This window comes from Ruditapes philippinarum, unplaced genomic scaffold (genome assembly GCF_026571515.1).
Source record: "Ruditapes philippinarum isolate M1 unplaced genomic scaffold, ASM2657151v2 ctg865_1_1_1_1, whole genome shotgun sequence".
NCBI lineage: Eukaryota > Metazoa > Mollusca > Bivalvia > Venerida > Veneridae > Ruditapes > Ruditapes philippinarum.
Window position 1 is genome coordinate 460614 of NW_026860212.1, and position 15732 is coordinate 476345.

Genomic DNA, 15732 nt, shown 5'->3' on the forward strand with positions numbered 1-15732 from the left:
TCAATATTTCAAAGGCTGTGATAATGCTCATGTATGCATATTATTGCTTCAAGTACGGAATATTCTAATTTTTGTGTGCATTTGAATTTTTGAAATATTGATTAAATACACTTTATAGCATTTTCCCTTATTGGTAGCCTGTGCTCAAAACGGACATTTAAACTTAATAGTAAAAAACTTGTTATATCTTCGAAAGATTTGTCTGTTGATTAATAATGAGTGTTTTAATTCAGGACTATGCATCAAATTCAAATTGATAATTTAAAAGCATAGTGTTGTTGATAGATCGTTTTATTTGTTGCAAGTTTATTACATTACATATATCATATTTTTTCAAGATTTAAAGGAAAAAATTCATATTAAATAGGATTGTGTTTTAATCTCCAGTCTGTAATCATGTTTTCATTTTCTCTCGTTACTTGCGTAATTTTTTAACTTTTACTACCGCTTTCACACCATAATGATCACTGTACGGAAGCCAACTTGATCCTAGCGGCATTGTGCCGTTTTTCAGGATTACCTGTAAATTATAAAAAAACAACTTCAGAACAAACGCAAAACCTCAAAGAAACAAAGATAACACATTACAATAAATGTTAATACACATCATACCTGTATAACAGAAGTATAATTGATGTCTGAAAAAGAGCACATGTTTTAAGAAATAATTTAAAGTTTCTAATTGTTTATATGCGTATGTGAAATATTCAATAACAACTGTAAGAGTAATATGTGAGTTGGTTCATGCCACCGAGAAGTTTCCGGGTAAAAGAGAGAACATGAAAAGATTTCAATGTATGCATAATGCGCCATGACGTTAGGTACTTAATCTTTGAAATGTCAGTGGTCTGGGAATAGGATTCCAACAAGTTAAAATATACCGGAAGGTGGTTTTATCTTCTCTTTCCTTCATAGCGAAGATAACTCTGATCTATATTTACATGTATTTGAAGCATACCCATTCATATTCCTGTACTATTTTGAACAAAGAGTAACTACGATATAAGATGTATGTCTGCATATATAAAAACATAAATATACATGTATATGAGTATATTTATATATACGACATGTTAAACAGTATTTACCTCAGTGTTCAGAATCCTTGCGCTTCCAGCACTAAACACATGATCGATAGCATAATTGTATGACTGACCAGGAGCTTTGTTGTATGCATTCTCCGAGGTGAACGTGCCTTCCTCTGTAAGTTTTGTTGTGAAAAAACCTGTGAGTATCTCGTAATTAGCTGAAATAAAGCATTAAAAATCCGTATGCCATTAAATATAATTACAGTGTAATTTTAGATAAGTTTTATTTAGTTTTAATGCATCATATTTGGCTACATAATAATTTAGGACGTGAAAATTAAACGTCAAGTATGGTAATGATCAATAAAATGAAATTATGTAATAAGTATGCGATAAGAAATTATTAATTGCTATTAAATATTATTTCAGTTGCACATAAATGTTTTTCTTATGTTGTTAGAGACACAACATTTCCTTGAAACGAATAAGTATCACTTTGAAAAATGAGTACATATAGCTACTATAATTACATACAAAACAATATGTTAAGTAATATTTCATCTTTATATCAAATGAATGCATTAATTTCTTGAAATGACATTCAACAATTTGGAAAAGGAGCAGTTACATGCATCGACTGGGTCGAATGTGTCAGTGTCAGGACCACAGTTGAAGTCCCCGAGTGCAATTACGGGGTTTGCACCAGCGAATGCATCGACAAATTTCTGTAGTTCTACCGCTTGTTGATCCGAGAATGTTTGAAACTGAGACATGAGTGGAGGAACTGTTAATAAAATATGAATAATACTTTCGATATACAAAAAACACTAACAAAATTGCATAATTATTCTAATTTGTAATATACATGTATAACGCAATCTTTACTTATGTCTTGCATTTAGTTTTCAAAAATTTCTCATATCTTTAAAGTATCGTTTAGTATGGCTTTGTTTGACTCATTTTGGTTCTATTCACTTTATTAAAGAAAACTCATTCTTTAACAATTTTTTTTTTTGGTTTCTTTTTTGTTTCTTTTTTGTTTTGTTTTTGTTTTGTTGTTGTTTTTGTTGTTGTGTTTTTATTCATTTTTTGTTGTCGTTTAATGTTTGTTGTTGTTGTCTTTTTATTGTTTTTGTTTAATTTTTACAGATTTTCAATGTTGGTTTGCGTTGCTACTGTTAATTATATGCATACATAGAATATATTAATAAATTTTACAATAACATTTTCTCATTGTTCCCATTTTATTAGAAAATATATAGTATATTATGATAAAAAGAAATTTCATGTGCATTAACAAATGAGAGATAATGTTCATTCAGTCACGATAATTAAGAATTAAACAAAATTATTACTATTAATTCATCTATCGAGTAAGTTCATATATTATTAAACATAATGATAATTTGTAGTGAAAAAAAGAACACAACAACATACAGTTGAAATCTGTTGGTACTATATGTGTACATCCGATTGTCAGATCGCCAACCTAAAATGATATGCACTTGAATTTTAAAAAAAAATTGTAACAATTTGAATCAAGTTCTTTCTCCTATAATCTTCACAATCAAATTATACTTTGTCATATCTAAGCTTAGTATCGTACTGCCTATATTTTAAAATAAGGTACCACTTGATTTTACTTTGACTTTACTAGCAGTTTATAATCAATAGTTCGTATTCCAATATTTTTTTGTACTCATTCAATCTTACACATGTATTTTCAATGAATCGCAAAGTTGTTTCTTTAATAATACTAGATACATGCATTTTATTATTAACTATGATTGTTAATATCTTAGGCAATTTTAATTTCGACACCTTATATCAACCGGACTTTTACATAATTTTGATTATATTTGTTTTCAACTTATTCAAATATACATGTATATGTCAAAATGAAATTAACTAATTAGAATATTTGTCTTAATATTTTCTGTTAGTAACGGTATTACATTCAGAAATTAAAATAGATAACACAGAAAAAAACAGCAAGTAGTAAAACCCTTATAAGGCAAACATTAATCCTATACCTTTGCACGAAGATATCCGTATGCGAAGATGTTGATGTCATTTGGAAAATACTCAATAGCTTCAGTGTCAGATATTTCTTTTTTGGACAGCAATAAAAGTCCAATTTTGTTTATACTCCAACGGTCTGTAGATGGAGGTCCTGCACACCTGAAGAATCAAGTGATGATTCGTGAATGACTGGAAAAAGTCGTCTCTGACATATCGTTTAGAATATATACATGTATACAATGTCCCACATGTCAATACGAAAATATTGTGCCAGTCATAAAACCGTTTTCATATACATTACTTTAAAAAAAATATTTCAAAGGTATATAATTTTATATTTTGAGAACTTAATAAACATATATAATATTTCTTGTAAGTTTCAGATAAAAAAGTGTTTTCATTTTATTTTCAGTTTATTATGAATATATTTTGTAAAACTATATTATTTGACTTCACGTCACATTTGCATGCTGATAAGAATAATTCGTACGAGGATTGATCAAAAAGTTCTTGGCCCGATATACTTCCGGTAGTAACCCAACTAATGGTCTTACTTTTCAATATAATCGCCCTCTACATCATTGCACTTTGCCCACCTGTGCTCCAACTTGTTTAACCCTGCCAAACATAACTCTCTATTTTGGTTTTCAAAGAACTCATTGACCGTCTTCGTGACACCTTTTTAGCTTCCAAAATGTCTACCACGAAGCTTGGTTTTCAATTTCGGAAACAGGTAGAAGTCAGAGGGGGCGAAGTCCGGAAAATATGGGGAATAGGGAAGAATTTCAAAGCCGCAGTCAGTTGCTTCAGCCATTTGAACTTGGATTGTGTGAGCTGGCGCATCAATTGTCGTGCAGGAGAAGATCGCCTTGAGGCAGTTTGCCCCTCCTTTTTCGCCCGATTTCTTGTCGCAGACGTCTGCATAGTACGTACCGTATATGGTACGACCTTGCTCAAGATAGTCAATCATGATTATCCCTTGACTATCCCAAAAAGTTGAAGCCATTATCTTCCCTGCTGATAGCACCGCCATGAGTTTCTTCGGAGGGGGTGAGACGGGGTGCTTCCAATGCATGCTCTGTTTTTTTATTCTGTATCGAAGTGATGGAGCCATGTTTCATCCTGAGTTACGATCCGGTAGATAAAATCAGGTTCATTCTCTTAGCAAGACAAAAGATATATTGAAATTTCAAGCCTGGTCCGTTTCTGGTCGTCAATCAACTGTCTGGGGACCCATCTAGCGGAAACTTATGACATGCCATAGACACCAGTCAGAATTGCCTGAACTGAATCAAAGCTTATACCCACTTACCTAGCAATGCTTCGCAGGTCTTGCCTTCTATCGCACATGACCAGATCATGCACAGCTTCGGCAGTTTCATCGTTGATGACCTCTTTTCGCCGCCCAGGCCGCTCATACTTGATCATACCTCGTATATGTATATAAATTTTCAGCGAAAGATGCAAAGCTAAACCTTGAAAACTCCATCAAAAATCTGTTCCTAGTCAAATTGGAGCGTTTATTGAATATTTCAAAAAGGAATAATCTAAAGCCTGTAATTAACAATTTAGTCAGTAGTATTTCCATATATTTCCCAAGTATGTTAAAAGATATCATAATTACATTTACCAAGATGTTTAGATAAAAGAAGAATCTTTATAATTTCTGTAACAGCGTCATAATTTATAAAAGTGCTTATATAAATCGGCTTTGAAATAATACATAACCGGAAAACTGTAATTTTAAAGTGATTTTGAAGCAAAGTAAAAAAGGCATCACATAAATAATTGTTGCGCGCCAATCACTAACACATAATACCTTTTGAAATGATTATTAGGTGAATTTCTGATGAGACAGCTAACACATTTCTCTCCATTTACAAACACTATGGTTTGAAACTCTGTCGGGCATTTGGTAACAAGACATGCATATGTTACTGGAGAAAGTATTGTGTCGGACGTTGAACTCAAACATCCGTTTCCAATTGCACAATTTGCAAAATTCAGGTAGTCTGTGGTGTCACATGCCGGTGCTAAAATATATGTTTTAAACCTTCAAAAATAGTCTAACCAAGTGATATATAGCACTTCGAAGACAGTAGTGTTTTGTAAGCCACATTTAAGGCATTCTCCAGAAAATCTTTTGGCATATAACAATCACGATAATTTCTAACATGCCTCATTTTGAAAATCTTGCGTAAGTAGTAATTTGTTCGAAAGATGCTGCTGTTAGAATATCTTTCTCCGTGTTTTTCACATCACCATCTATTTTTTCAGCCACAATATATCAGCAATAAGGAATGAGAGATGATGTGACTACATATAATTCATAATATAACTTCTTAACTTATAGATTACCTGTAAATAGTCCAACAAAAATAAATAATTAAGAAATAACATCGGCCTGTGAGGTGTATATCGGCTATTTAACACCGGTTTGGAGTTTTGATGCGTAGGAATTGACCACGAAGGCCGTATGCCTAAGTGGTTAATTTTGTCGCATCAAAACGACAAAACCGGTGTTAAAAAGCCGATATACACCTCTCCGGCCGATGTTATTTCGATTCTAACACGATAAAATAAGGAAAATCACTGTTATTTTTCAAGCGGAAATAACTTCCGGTGCCGATTTTCGTATAACGCTGTTCGATTTTAGCACCCTACTGTTGCGAAGATATAGAAATTATCAAACAAAAGAAATAATAAGAAAAAAAAACCGTTATTTTATTAAGTTTTCAACAATTAAAACTTACGTCGTATTGTGTTTACATCAGTGCCCCATTTATCATTCTTATATGTATGAAATAACGTCAGCTTGTTTATGAATGAATTGTTTACTTACGATGACGTCATTACGCTGCTTACGGATTGGCGCCGTTTTGTCAAAATATTTATTAACTGATATGGATCTAATATGTGGCGTTAGTGTATGTGAGATATTATTTCGGTATTTTATGAAAAGAAAACATTATAGGAACTGAAAATATAAATAAAAATGCTTTTTATTGTTGCTTTAAAATGCTTTGTAAACTATACAATCGAGGGTGAAAACATAACGGCGCATATACAAGTAGTCCCTAACCGGTGTTTATTGGCAGTTTAACACCAGTTTTTTTCCTTCTTTGTCTATAGCGACAAAATCACGTGAGTGTTAGAATCATATATAATAAGACTACTCTTTCGGACAGAACATTTCTTTCATTAAAAATAATTAACTTTCAAATGGTTAAATATCAATTACCCCATATGACATCTGACTGAGGCGGAAGTGTTCCGTCACTCAGATGCAACTCGCTGTATGTGTAAAGAAACTTCGAGCCAACACCATTTACAATCGCCTCAACATCTTGGCCAGTGAATATCTGTAGAAAGTGTGATTTTTGTTCTGGTATGTGGTAAGTAGCAAGTATTCATTCTTTTAGTTAGCAATGATTAAAATAAAGACGTACCTAAAGATTATTAAATTGACAAAGAATATACTATCTATGGAGTTTTGTCGAATACAATGCACATATTCACTTGAGACAATTGCGATAAAACAAAAAAGAATTAAAGCATTTCAAAACCCCGCCTTTTGACAATTTTACACTAAAATGAAACAATATGATACTTGTTAAATCATTTTCAAGTTCATTTTCGCATATACATTGAGGCAAAGGCTTCAACTTTCTTTATGGATTCTTATTTTCTCTATTTCAAGTATAAATATATGAAAAACAAATTATTGATTAATAATTATCAAACAAAATACTTCTTGTAGACAGACGATGTCTGAGTTAGCATCATCGTTGAGATATTTAATTAAGGCGTCTCGTCTTTCTTCACGGTTGTCAGGAATGGTTCCATCGACTGATATACTAGCCCCTAACAAGGCAGCATTATACGTCATCACCTAAAGATAACATTCAAAGAGTAGTACAAAAATGACACGATGCCGTTACTTCTTCTTTCAATTAAAGTGAACTCGGATTAAATTTTGTTATAAACATTATTGTTTGTGCTTGATTGCACCATTTTAAAGTCCACTATAATTGGTAAAATATCAGGCCACATGGTCGTAAATTGAGAAGCTTAAGGGCTCAAACACATTAATTAAGTGACAGACACCTTTTCAACAAGGTAATCATTTCTCCCTATAAGATCTTCTGGATGACAATGAAGAAAATGGACTTTAATACATTGATGTCTGCTCTCGACCTTTATATAATCGATTTTGATAAGTTGGCGTGTTTCTGTATTAGAAAAATCATACTAAAAGCACAGATTCTAGTATAATGACTGACTCTGACAAATTGCAAATGAAATTGATTTTATACTGTACCGTTATTTAATTCATATACATGTATATGTATTTTTATAATACTGCACGTTTGTAACGTCGCTTTTCATTGGATAATCGTGACGTTTATATAGTTTTATATACACGGCTGTTGTCGATTCATGAAGAAATATTACTTTTTTCTCTAAAAAATGATGTTTGCTGTATTATAAATTCGTTATAAAGATTGTTGATAGGTTATATGGCCGTATATAAACGGCTGTTTGCAATATTACCCTCGCCTAGCGGCTCGGGTAATATTTACAAACAGCCGTTTATATAGGGCCATATAACCTGTCAACAATCTTTATAACTAATAATCTAAATGCTTAAACTAATCCATCATAACACAAAGTTAAAAAAATCAGAAATGCCAAGTTTTCAAGGTAATGACATAACAGACACGTTTCCTCTTTCAGCATATGAGGTGTATATTTTTAAATCAAACGCGTCCAGTAGTTGCTGTTACTACCACATTATGACAATGTTTATCGAAGACAATCAAATTTAAAACAGTTTGTAAATTCAATAATATTATATCCTATTATAGCACCTTGTATGTTTCCGTCATTTTACTTTCTGCCAAGCACACAGAAAGTAATAGTAACAGAGTTTGTAGATGTTCGCTTCTTAACGACATCTTTATGTATCACTATCACAGTAATTATCGAGAAGATAGGTCTGAAGAAAATAAAAGATATTTATTAAGGCAGTACAGGTTGCAGCACCAGGTGCATTCAGGAAGTAGCCATGTTATCTATAAACGTAAGTTTATACGTGATTAACTCGGTGATATATGGTTTAGACATTGATCAAAATTGAAAACGCCTTTACGAAGTGGTTGTGAAAGAACTTGCATTTTATAAAATGTACATTGTAGTTCATAACGTGACTTAACCCTGAACTACTTATTTCCATAAATGAACTTGTCCAGCTACCATATTTATAGTAGTCCGCCATCATCAATGTTCGGTATATCTAGATGAAAATTTGAAGTTGATCAGCCAATAATATACTGTGTTTATGGGGTTAGATGAAGGCTGGCCTTGCTTTACTCTGGTGACAAAGGCCTATCAAATTCGGATCCAGTAGATTAAGAGGTAGCTATATCGAAAATTAAGAAATAATATATCCCAAACAGTGATTTTATCGCTCAATAACATCACTGTTTGGAGTTCGGATGCGAGGAATTATATCACGAGGGCGTAGCCCGAGTGATATAATGATGCGCATCCGAACGACAAACAGTGCTGTTATCAAGCGATAAAATCACTGATTTGGATATATTATTTCGATTCTAACACGACATCAACAAATAAATGTTGCCGTACTTGATAGTTAAGCAAATTTGCGCCTGATTTGTTTCCGTACTTATTTTCAGCGCGTCGGATTTTTAGTGGTTACGTCACATGTATAATGATTACGTCACATGTCTAAATATAGAACGTCAAACTGTGCATCTGTTGCATTTCTGTTCTTCTATGTTCAATAGGGAAAAATGCGGGTCGTGTTAGAATTAAGATTTTGCACCTTTGTTTTGTTTCCAATCCTCTACAGCGAGCCACCCTATCCCATATGTTTTCATCAAATTGCTCTGATACCGATATTTATTTCACAACGGAAATAATTTTTAATTATCTGACATTGCTTTACATATGCAAACCGGAATAGACTAAGTACCACGTTAAAACTATGTTTACCAAGTTGTAAGGCGAGTTAAATAGGATCTTTTTAACTTGGTACGAGCCGTCCAAAATAGAAACATGAGAGCTCATGCACATAAAAAACCCATCCTCGTCATATTTGGTCGAAGAAGGGCCACTATCCACGTCATTATTATTATCTGTCCTGTACTGTGGGCAGTAAATCAGTTCATTTTTTTTTGCTGTTTCAAGTAATTGCTTTTACACTTTTAATATTTTTTTCTAATTTTAGGACCCAATAAAAAGAGTTTATGACTTTATGGACTATCCTGCAAATATACATATTATTGTTCTTGGTGGTAACACAATCCAATTTGTGGTAATGATACTAAGTCAAATGACATGTGATACAATTCATAATGTGATATTTCTGTTTGTATTATGCCATGAATCAGATGTATTGAATGAGTAAAAATTTAATTTGATGTATAGTATATTTTTATTCTACTGATGTATATATGCAAATAAATCTATCTATGACCAGGGCAATAGCGATTAATCATCACCACCACCTGCGGTAACCAGAAAGTCTATCTAAGTATTGGGGATCTTTCCGATAAGATGAGATAATTGGATAACCATGTGTACAAATACGTTGAACTTCAATTTATTTGCTGATAAGAAGTCTTGTAATTGGTTAGATAAGATATGTGTATAAAAATCGTCATATTTCGACGTTCGAGCTCATCAAGTGTGACTATCCAAAGTGTGAAATATGAAAAACAATATCATCAAGGAAGGGCGGCGTACAATGAACGCATCCCCCAATCGACTCAGCAACAAAAGACCACCGGCAAGGAGCCCAGAAGGACACCATAAAACCACGTTACAAAGAACCAATATCAAAAGGTGTTTTTAATTATCTGAAAATAAAGTCGCCCATACTACAACTATAAACTACAGTCATAAAATTATTAATGTTAACTAAAATACTAAAATATATGATGCAAACACACTGTATTCGTGATACCATTTTAAAACTGACTCAGACCATTCTGATCTCGTAAAGTAGTAAAGACTGGAAACAAATATGTATGTGTATGTATATACTTGTACATTTATGTGTATTTGACCCCGGCATGGATGTAGTGTTAAAACAACAATTTACGATGTAATTTTGAAGACAATTTGAGACTTGAGATATGTAAGATTTCTCCAACTCTATAGGCGACGCCAACAGCTAACCTATCAAAATTATCAATATTTTTCGGTCACACGTGTACAATGTTTTTTTTTTACATTAATAATGTAGATACATGTTTAATACCATGGCTAGATCTTCTAATTAGCAATTTATTTGCTCTTCAGTTTGTATAATGTGTCATCTGTAGCGATGAGTGTATATTGATTTGCAGCATATTGCAAAGTTAGATTTTTTTATACTTCAATTAAATATGAAATACAGTTTTACCGTAGAAAACAATTCTCCTTTTTAAAAAAGGTTTACGTTTGATCGGAAAAAAAAAACAATTCACAAAACGAGCGTTTGCCTTAATGGTGACGTACGTAATAGCAAGTTGTTCCTGATTAAAGCATTATTTGATCATATACGATATGATATATGTATATTCAAGTATTAGCATTTCTAATACCGTTCAGTCGGGAATTAGAAAAATATTTTTTCGTTAAATAGACTCCTTCCTGAACAATGGAACTAACAGTAGAAGTTAACGCTTAATGAGGGTCCATCCGCCCTTTCGGGCACAAAATGCAGCTTTCGCTGTCGAGTACGGACCCCGGACATGTCACCAGTCATGCCCTTAAAGAGTTAATTTTGAAGCACAAAGTGGTGAAAATTTACCTCCATGCAATTTCCACGGAGTATTAGCCAAAGATATGAATTTTGAGCCAAAAGTAGGTCACTGTACGGTGGTCAATGAGAACCTAAATGTACAGTAACCTGTGACAATAGGAAATGGAACTAACATCTTTTTCTTTTAAGATAAATATTCCGTATATAGACTACACACTGGTTTCGAGCAATGTACATGAAGATAGTTATACATGTATATATATAAATCCCCATATATAGTTATCCGACAAAAACATGGCGGATGGTGTGTGCCGTAGGCGCCCCTCTTTGAGGTCTTTTGTCGTCCAGTTTGTTATCATGTTGTATGAAATTATCCCTTTTAATTGGCTTAGGTCAGGCAGTGTACGAGTAGAAATGGTCAAATCTTGTTAATTGTATATGTCGCCGTTCAGGAACGGCGACAATTAACACACGCATTCGGCTCAGTTACGGTCAACTTATCATACAATAATCTTCCGTCGATCATCAAAACTTGCATCCGTATACTATATTTAGTTTTATATAAAATTATAGTAAAAAGGTACTGGTTAGAAAGATCAACGGAAAATATTATCTTATGATAATATGTCATGACCATTATTGGCAAGACAAATTGGCCGAATGGACGTGGATATATTTTTTAGCTGACGTCATTAGTTATGGGACATTTTGTTAACAAATATTACCTTTTAATTCAAAATTGATTGTATACTTTATTATTGTTATCAAACATTGTGTAAGTAGTTAGAACATATTAAGCAAAATCCCTTTTTTTTTTAATTAAGAAGACGCGGAAGGAGTGGTAATGAGTAACTGACAAAGAACATGTTTTATATTCTCATGTGCCTGTATAATTCTAATTTTTATTAATGTTATTATTATTATTAGTTTTTTATCTTTGTTGAACGTGTGGATTACATTTGAATATCTACTCTTTTGTTGAGGTTAGTATGCCTATAAATTGTCCATGTTTTATTAGTTTCTTATACCACATATCTTCAAGTGACACGTGTAATCCTTATACTACGGCCATCTAGCCAAATCTGAAACGTGGCTTACTCCATTTCACAAAACTGCTTTAACAAATTAAATAGTGAATTGAATAGTGACTCCTGAGAGCCACAGTTTTAAATTAATAAGATTGTTGCAGTTAGAAGTTTGATAGACTTTGCTTCCGTAGCTGTATGGACCCATTTAATTTTTATTTCTTCCAGGTTGAATGTAATAATTTATATATTGAATGCAAATTCAAGTGGTGGTTTTGTCCCCCGAATTTTGATGTTTCGTGTTAAGTCTCGATTTTAAATTTATTATGAGTTCTGTAATTAAAGAGGATTTGAAAGTGTTAGTACATTAATTCGATACATGAACCATTATGCTTTAGAGCACATATTGAATTCCAATGTATTCATCGTCATTAAAGAAGTTACGAAAAAAATCAAGATGCCGTGTGGATAACTGTGCAAGGAAATAATTTCCGTGCATTATGATAAGCAGCATATAATACTGTTTGGTCACTGAATTGTCGTTTTTGAGGATTATTTTACATTTTAAGTAATATTTTGTTGGTATGGTTATTAACATCTTAAGAACCATGGATTGGAAGATATTAACAATTAACGTAGCGCGGGTCTTTAAATGTACATGTATAAGATTTTTTGTTCTCAATTATTCAAATATTAGATAATACATTAATACACGTATTCAGGAAGATTTTAAAAAAATACCATCTACGTGGCGCATGTTTTATGCAAAATATTGGAGACTCTCAGGTCATTTTTATTTTATACATATTAACGTTCATATTTTAGATAATACATGTATTTGTTTAATTGCAAGAGTTTTTAACCAAATTAGAAGAAAAACAACAATGACTTGGTAGATGTTTTCATCCGTTTAGTTTAAATACATATTCATATTATCTCATTTTCTTTTTAAAAAATCCTTCAATTCTTTAAAAAACGAGTAGCGAATAAAATGCTTTTGAGAAACAAGTTAAGACATTTGGAATGGTTGAAAACTAATCCTATTAAAGAAATTTACATAACAAAATAATCACTTACCTGGTAATTACTCCCTTAACTTGAAATAAATGATGAAAAATTCCTTGCAACACCTTCAAGGAATAATATCTTTATGATTATAAATACCTATATACGATATTATAATATATATAATCAATAAAAATAAATTGCTTTAAGGCATGTTACAGTATCCTGGTGGAAAAAAGATTGGTTAGATAGATTTTATACTTACATATATAAAAAATGAAAAAGGTTAAACATTTTTTATTCAAGAATTTTACTTTTTATACTTGAAAGTGTATAAATGCCAAAATGTAAAAGTAATTGTTCACATGACTTTGGAAGCTTAGCAATTTTAATTTCTACGCAAACATTAGGACTTTAATGTTTGAGTAAGAAATAAAAAGTAATAAAAAGTATAATCCTACAAAAAGTAAACTTGGTGCGTCAATAATGATTATGGGTTTTGGCTTCACACACATACAAACAGACACTACATGTATATCAAAAATGTTTGATAATTTTTGTGATGAATTTAGGTAGTTGGTACCGTAATTGTGTAATTTCGATGCGTTAATTTCTTATTAGTTACATGTACAAATAGTTAAAATATGTATATTCTAGGAAATTGTTTTTTGTTGTTTTTTTTTTCAAATAATAACTGAGTAATATCTCGAGCCGTTTCTTTTATACGTTACAGAGGTTACAGAGAATAAGTTTTAATACGATGAAATTTTATTTTAAAATGTGCACACAATGTATCAGAATTTGGATTATGTTAATATTATTTCGGCGGTTTTCGACAATGTTATTTGTTTCGTTTTATTTACATGTAAATTGCTTACTGGTCACTTCAGTAAACATGATACAATGTGATAAATTTGGTGTTGTGTAATTGTACAAGTGAAAACAATACTTGATCTTAACTTTTAATAACTTATTACAGTAGCCCGAAATCCTTATCTATAAAGGTTTAAATTGTATGAAATATTTGTCTTTTTTGAAGTTTCAAAATTGAAGGACCGAGAAGCGAAAAGTTACGAGTTTTAATTTGATCGCATGTATTAGCAGCTTGACCTTCCATAGACAAAGTATTTACACTGGTAGCTTTCAAAAAATTAAGCTCCTTTACAAAGTTTAGAAATTATTTCAAGAAATAAATTATTATCATTTATTAATGATCAACATTATTTTGTCCAATCACATTGCAGTATTTTCAAATCTCTTACTTTAGTCTTACTTTAGTTAATGCGTACTAGCAGCATAGGGTGACTTTAGCGGCACTCACTGCGCATGCTCGCGACTATTTTGGATTATAATTTGAATGGCATTACGCAATCTATTGTTAGTTAGATACGTAATCAAGTAGTGTGTATTATAATTATAATTAATCTTATTAGACGCGTTTCACAACAAAGGGATTAAAATAGAAATAAATGTGTATTGTTTGTTAGATTATTATTCATATTAAACGTGCATTATACAAATGACAAAGGGGGTTATTTAGGAATGCTGATTGAAAGTATAGATGATCACTGTTGTACAGCGTCCACCGGATATAGCCCCTAAAAACACCGAAAACGAAAGTAAAAAGCTGCACACCGAGTACACCTAAGGTAATGTTTTAACTTATTTCTTCATCATAACTTCATCGATTTTTCCAAACTAAACAATTTTGTGAAGCTCAATGGTTCTTGTTTAAGAGCAATATTTGCTTTTGTCTGCAAATTGAATGCTTTGTGTTAACTTGGCGATAAAATGTAGCGTATTTGTTGATATGTGCGAACGATGTTCATATTTACTACTAAATCAAGCCCAAAACGCATTTGCTGTATCCAAATTCGCCATTTAACACAAACTATAGTTCTCCCTCTACTTAGATTTGAGTTTATACCCTTCAACTCGAGCTGCTTTTAACAAAATTTGCAAAAAACGGTCTTGCCTTGTGTACAGAGTCTAGCAAAGAAAACAAATTTAAGTGAACGGGGTGTAGTAGTTTAATGTACGGGGTTTAGTAGATGTGTACGGTGTCTAGCAGTCAAATATTTTCAAAGTATAGTCTTTTATATTATTTTTAATTGGAAATAAACTCATTTCAGACTAAACATGGGTAGATTAGAGGACGATACAGAGGTATTTGGTAAATTATTTACCTTTTTAGTGTTTTTGAGCCTAACAGTAGCTGCGTTTAATTTTTATTGTCATGCCATCAGCTGAATAGTGTCTGTCAGTATTTACAAGACATGTTGAGGAGTCTTCAGACCAACTCGCTGAATGGAAATGGTCCGAATGGGGATTTATATATATACATGTATAACTAGCCTACACATAAGACATGAGATTGATAATTGATCAGACAATTAAAAGATAATGCACGAGTGTCATTTTCTACAAAACGGCATTAGCACTGTCTTCTATAAAACAGTTTTAGCCGCCTTATATAAGCTATTAATCGACTCAAAAGATACCGGTAAAAATATGCCGAATAGACTCTTTCAAGATATTGGCTTTATCAGCAACCATGGACAAAGCTCTACTCCCCAAAATGAAGCAGAAATAATCAGCAACAAAGCTAAACCAGACAACAGGGCATCAAACTATGGGCCAATATCATCACCAATGGAAACTGAAATACACCAGCCAGACTCGACCCGAAGAGTTCCGCAGATGGACACAGATCCAAACACATTTCAAAGACAATTACCAAGTAACATGTCACATTTATCGGACTTATTTAATACGAGTGAACTTAATCAAAATCATGGAAAATCTATTCAAACTCAAACGAAAAATAAACATTCGTGTACTACAAATCAATCTGAGGATGCAACATACATTCCCGAAA

General features: G+C 32.2%; 1 protein-coding gene across 1 annotated transcript; it reads right to left on the bottom strand.

The window, feature by feature from the left end:
• Positions 1–273: 273 nt before the first annotated feature.
• LOC132759253 (uncharacterized) lies at positions 274–12986 on the bottom strand. Its single transcript, XM_060750995.1, has 10 exons — positions 12927–12986; positions 7922–8049; positions 6802–6942; positions 6292–6412; positions 4870–5083; positions 3062–3209; positions 2466–2517; positions 1657–1812; positions 1089–1246; positions 274–520 (listed from the first exon to the last, which is right to left on the bottom strand). The coding sequence occupies exons 2-10, from the start codon at positions 8006–8008 to the stop codon at positions 416–418; spliced, it is 1182 nt and encodes a 393-aa protein (XP_060606978.1). The 5' UTR covers positions 8009–8049; positions 12927–12986; the 3' UTR covers positions 274–415.
• Between the last annotated feature and the right edge of the window lie 2746 nt (positions 12987–15732).

Coding starts and splice junctions, on each gene's coding strand:
- LOC132759253 (XM_060750995.1), bottom strand. CDS start 8,008: ATGTCGTTAAGAAGCGAACATCTACAAACTCTGTTACTATTACTTTCT. Junction 2,518..3,061: donor ACGGATATCTTCGTGCAAAG/GTATAGGATTAA, acceptor ATATCATTTTAG/GTTGGCGATCTGACAATCGG. Junction 521..1,088: donor CAAGGATTCTGAACACTGAG/GTAAATACTGTT, acceptor TATAATTTACAG/GTAATCCTGAAAAACGGCAC.